Source organism: Otolemur garnettii, unplaced genomic scaffold (assembly GCF_000181295.1).
Source record: "Otolemur garnettii isolate 467f Iridium unplaced genomic scaffold, OtoGar3 scaffold00297, whole genome shotgun sequence".
In the NCBI taxonomy this organism is placed as follows: Eukaryota; Metazoa; Chordata; class Mammalia; order Primates; family Galagidae; genus Otolemur; species Otolemur garnettii.
This window is the reverse complement of record NW_003852692.1, coordinates 779,592-783,572: the sequence shown is the minus strand read 5'-3', so window position 1 is coordinate 783,572 and position 3,981 is coordinate 779,592. Positions and strand designations below refer to the sequence as shown.

At 43.5% G+C, this 3,981-nt stretch overlaps 1 protein-coding gene across 1 annotated transcript in view; it reads right to left on the bottom strand.

The window, feature by feature from the left end:
- The window catches only part of RUBCNL (RUN and cysteine rich domain containing beclin 1 interacting protein like), a 30,254-nt gene that overhangs the window by 13,905 nt on the left and 12,368 nt on the right, over positions 1 to 3,981 (bottom strand). Inside the window, exons 5-6 of the mRNA XM_023508953.1 lie at positions 2,914 to 3,077; positions 510 to 655 (exon numbers count right to left, since the gene is read on the bottom strand). Coding sequence (XP_023364721.1) covers positions 510 to 655; positions 2,914 to 3,077 — 310 coding nt within the window. The remainder of the gene's footprint in view (positions 1 to 509; positions 656 to 2,913; positions 3,078 to 3,981) is intronic.

Genomic DNA, 3,981 nt, shown 5'->3' with positions numbered 1-3,981 from the left:
GTATATATGGGTTTATTTCCTTTGGGGGTATCATCTGAGTTGTTTTGTCTTTCAGAACTTTTGTTACTTCTTAGACAACATTTTTTATTTATATTCAGTTACATTTTTTAACGAAGAAGCTCTCCTTAAGATTGAACTTTCCCTTTTCAAAATGTATTCATTAATTTTTATTTTGCAATGATGGTACTGGAAAATAAAGTGGTTCTGTGTTTTTAAATTACTGCATACGATTTTTAAGTTTCCATATTAGCTACTTTAAGCCTATTGAGTTTTCAGTTGCTATGTAACATTCTTAATTCATTTGTATAGTTAAATTCTCAACTCGTTGAAACTCAAAAGCTCACGATAAACAAGGTGCCAGCAAAGCCAAGCCAGAAAATACACCCAACTTTCCTTTTCCTAAAACAAATTTTCCTGGGTTCCACAGCATATTATTTTTTCCTTCACCCACTTCCATAGAGAGCGAGGTCCTATTTTAGATGGAGGATCGAGCAGCAGCCCATACTTACTTTAGTGGTGGATGAATATTAAATATAATTTGAAATCTTGGGGGAGCCCATTCTTCACTCCCTCTGATCCTGGACTTAAATTTAATCTCCTGTACCATGCTCATGCTGGATTCAAAGTCTTCTTGGACACGTTCTTCATCTACAACCTGATAATACATAAGAGGATTTAGGAACAATTTAAACAAGCACATTTCCGTCATTTAAATAGGGCTGGGCACAGTGGCTCACGCCTATAATCCTAGCACTCTGGGAGGCTGAGGCAGGGGTGGATCACTGGAGCTCAGAAGTTCAAGACCAGCCTGAGCAAGAGTGAGACCCCGTCTCTACTAAAAATAGAAAAATTAGCCAGACGTTGCAGCAGGCACCCTATAGTTCCAGCTACTCAGGAGGCTGAGGCAAGAGGATCACTTAAGCCCAGAAGTTTGAGGTTGCTGTGAACTATGATTCCACAGCACTCTGCCCAGGGGGACAGAGTAACTCTGTCTCAAAAAGAATTTAAAGAAAAGAATGCTCAAGAATGTGTGTTTCCAACATTATAGTTTGCCATGAAAAATTAAGGCTGCATTCAACTGAACTGAAGGACTTGGCAAAAACTCCCCGTGTCTTTAAAGCCCTGTGTGCTGCTAACACAAACCAGCTGAGATCACTTTTCTTAGTAATTTTAGTACATTTATTTCCAGACATTGAATTTAGTGTAAGTAGGTCATTCTAACCTGGAATATATTTATAAATAACAGAAGCCTCACCCGTGTCGCTCAGCAGACAGACAGATTCTGCCCCTCAGAAGCCCTAATCTACCCAGAAGCAGTTCTGTCAAGATCATTCCCTTGCTTATAGCTCTTCTGTGGCTGCTCTCTGACCCACCGCACTTTCCTACTGCCATTTAAAATCCAGACTTATCAAATTAGCATTCTATGTCTCCCACAATGGGACCACTATCATTCAAGTCTTATTTCCATAAAGATCAACCTCGCACACACCAACAGGTATTATTTAGCCTCTCTGCTCAACAGCACACACCACGCACCTCCCTTGCTGCAGCCCCCCTTTGCCGAGAACACTGTCCCCCATGTTTCTACCTGTCATCTTTCTGGACAGCCTAATACCGAGCTCAGGTTCTGAGATCTCTCATCAGCCTTTCCAATGTGAAATTATCTTTTATCTGAGGAATGTTGAGTCCTTCTAAATAAGCAGCCCCAGAGAGGCTTTACAATGAGTCAGCAGTCATGTCCCACTTCCTTCCTCTGAACTATATATTTTCTCCTGAAACAGCCCGCTGTTGCCACACTGCCCTGGACACTGTCACCCACCCATCATAAGTTAACAATATCTACCAATCATAAATCAATGTTATTTCTAGAAAGCAATAAGAATTCTTGACAAATAACTTTGTATCGGCCTCCTGCCTGTCCCCTCTTTTTGCCTTTAAAAGTCTGCTTTGCGACCAGGCCCTGGGTAGGCATGATGGCTCACATCTGTTAATCATAGCACTTTGGGAGGCTAAGGCACTGGGATTGCTTGAGATCAAGAGTGTGAGACCTGCCTGCACAAGAGCACGACCTTATCTGCACAAAAAAAAAAAATTAGCTGGGTGTGATGGTCCCAGTTATCAGGAAGGCTGAGCCAGGAGGATCACTTGCACCCAGGAGTTTGCAGTGAGCTATGATGATGCCACAGCACTCTAGCCTGGGTGACAGAGAAAGCTCCTGTCCAGAAAGAAAGAAAAAAACAGGAAAGAAAGAAAAAGAAAGGGAAAGGAAGGAAAGGGGCGGGAAGGGGAGGGTCGAGAGGGGAGGGGAAGGAGAAAACCTGCTTGCAGCACAGGCCAAATGAGCTCATATCCTAGGTTACTTGGGGTCTGATTCTTCTGGGCAGTTGTCCTCACTTTGTATCAAATAAACTCTTTAAATTATATTTTGTGCCTCAGGCTCTTTCTTTTAGGTCACTGTCTGTTCCCCTGATAAAATGAAATACTCCCTGCCCTGTACTTGGAGTGCTTTTTTCCAATGCTTATTTTAGCCTTTGGCATGAAGCTCCCTGCCCCCAGGCGGCTGCCTGCTCTCAGAGGGCAGTGTGTCCCACAAGGGAACCAGCCTGTGCTTTCCAATTAGGCAGCCTGGCACAGTGCTTTGCCACTGACCAGCCCTGCTGAGGGGCTGGGCCCATCACTTTACAAATAATAACAGCAGCTACCTAATAGGATGCTTGTAAGGATCAAATTGAGAACTGCTAAGTACAGTCCCGGGTACACAATAAGCCCTCAATATGCCAGTTTCATCGTTCATTTTGAGTCGCTCCCAACACCCAGCAACCATACAAGGAAACAAATATTTGAAATGAACAGGGCAGGTAAAATGAGAATTTAAGAACTGTTGATTCAAATTCAATTAATTTTGATACTTACTACTGAGCCAGCTGCATTCAGAGAACCTGCCAGCTGATAATTAATTACTGATAACATCCAACACTTGCGGAAAACTCGGTACAGCTCTCTGGCTAACAGCTCAGCCGAATTGAAATCTGGCTCATATGTGACACTGAAATGTAAGAGATGCGAAAACTGAAAAACTATACTCACAAAGAGCATGTTCAAAGTCTACCTCTATCCTCCCCACCCTCCAAACTCAGAGGCTGTTGTAAAAGACCACACGCATCAATCGCTGCCCAATATCTTACTCAACACGGTTCCCCTGTGCTCAATAAATCTTTTATTGATTGAGGGTACGAGGACCTGGTGGTGTGGTGAAAAGAACATTGGATCTAGAGTCAGAAGACCTTCATTCAAGCCCTACTTCTACTATTTAACAGCATTGTGTCCTGACCCACATGCTGTGTGAGTCTTCTTTTCTAGGTCTATAAAATGGGGTTTATAAAAATACACGCTTACGTGGGGGCAGCACCTGTGGCTCAAAGGAGTAGGGCACAGGCCACATATGCTGGAGGTGGTGGGTTCAAATCCAGCCCTGGCCAAAAACTGCCAAAAAAAAAAAAAAACATATATACACGCTTACCCACATAAAACCTGCCCAGTCTGTCCATGAGGATTACATGAGAATGTATAACCAGGCACAGTGACTCATGCCTCTAATCCTAACACTCTGGGAGGCCAAGGCGAGTGATCACTTGAGATCAACCTGAGTAAGAGGGAGACCCCCATCTCTGCCAAAAATAGAAATAGGCAGGGCACAGTGGCTCATGTCTGTAATCCTAGCTCTCTAGGGAGTCAAGGCAGGTGGCTTGCCTGAACTCACAGTTTGAGACCAGCCTGAGCCTGAGTGAGACACCTCCATATCCAAAAATAGCCAGGCACTTTGGTGGCACCTGTAATCCCAGCTACTTGGTAGGCTGAGGTCTATGAGCTATGACACCATGGCACTGTAGCCTGGGGCCACACAGTGAGACTCTATCTCAAAAACAAAAAAAAAAAAGAGAGAGAGAGAATGTACATAAAATCTTTTATACACTATAAAAC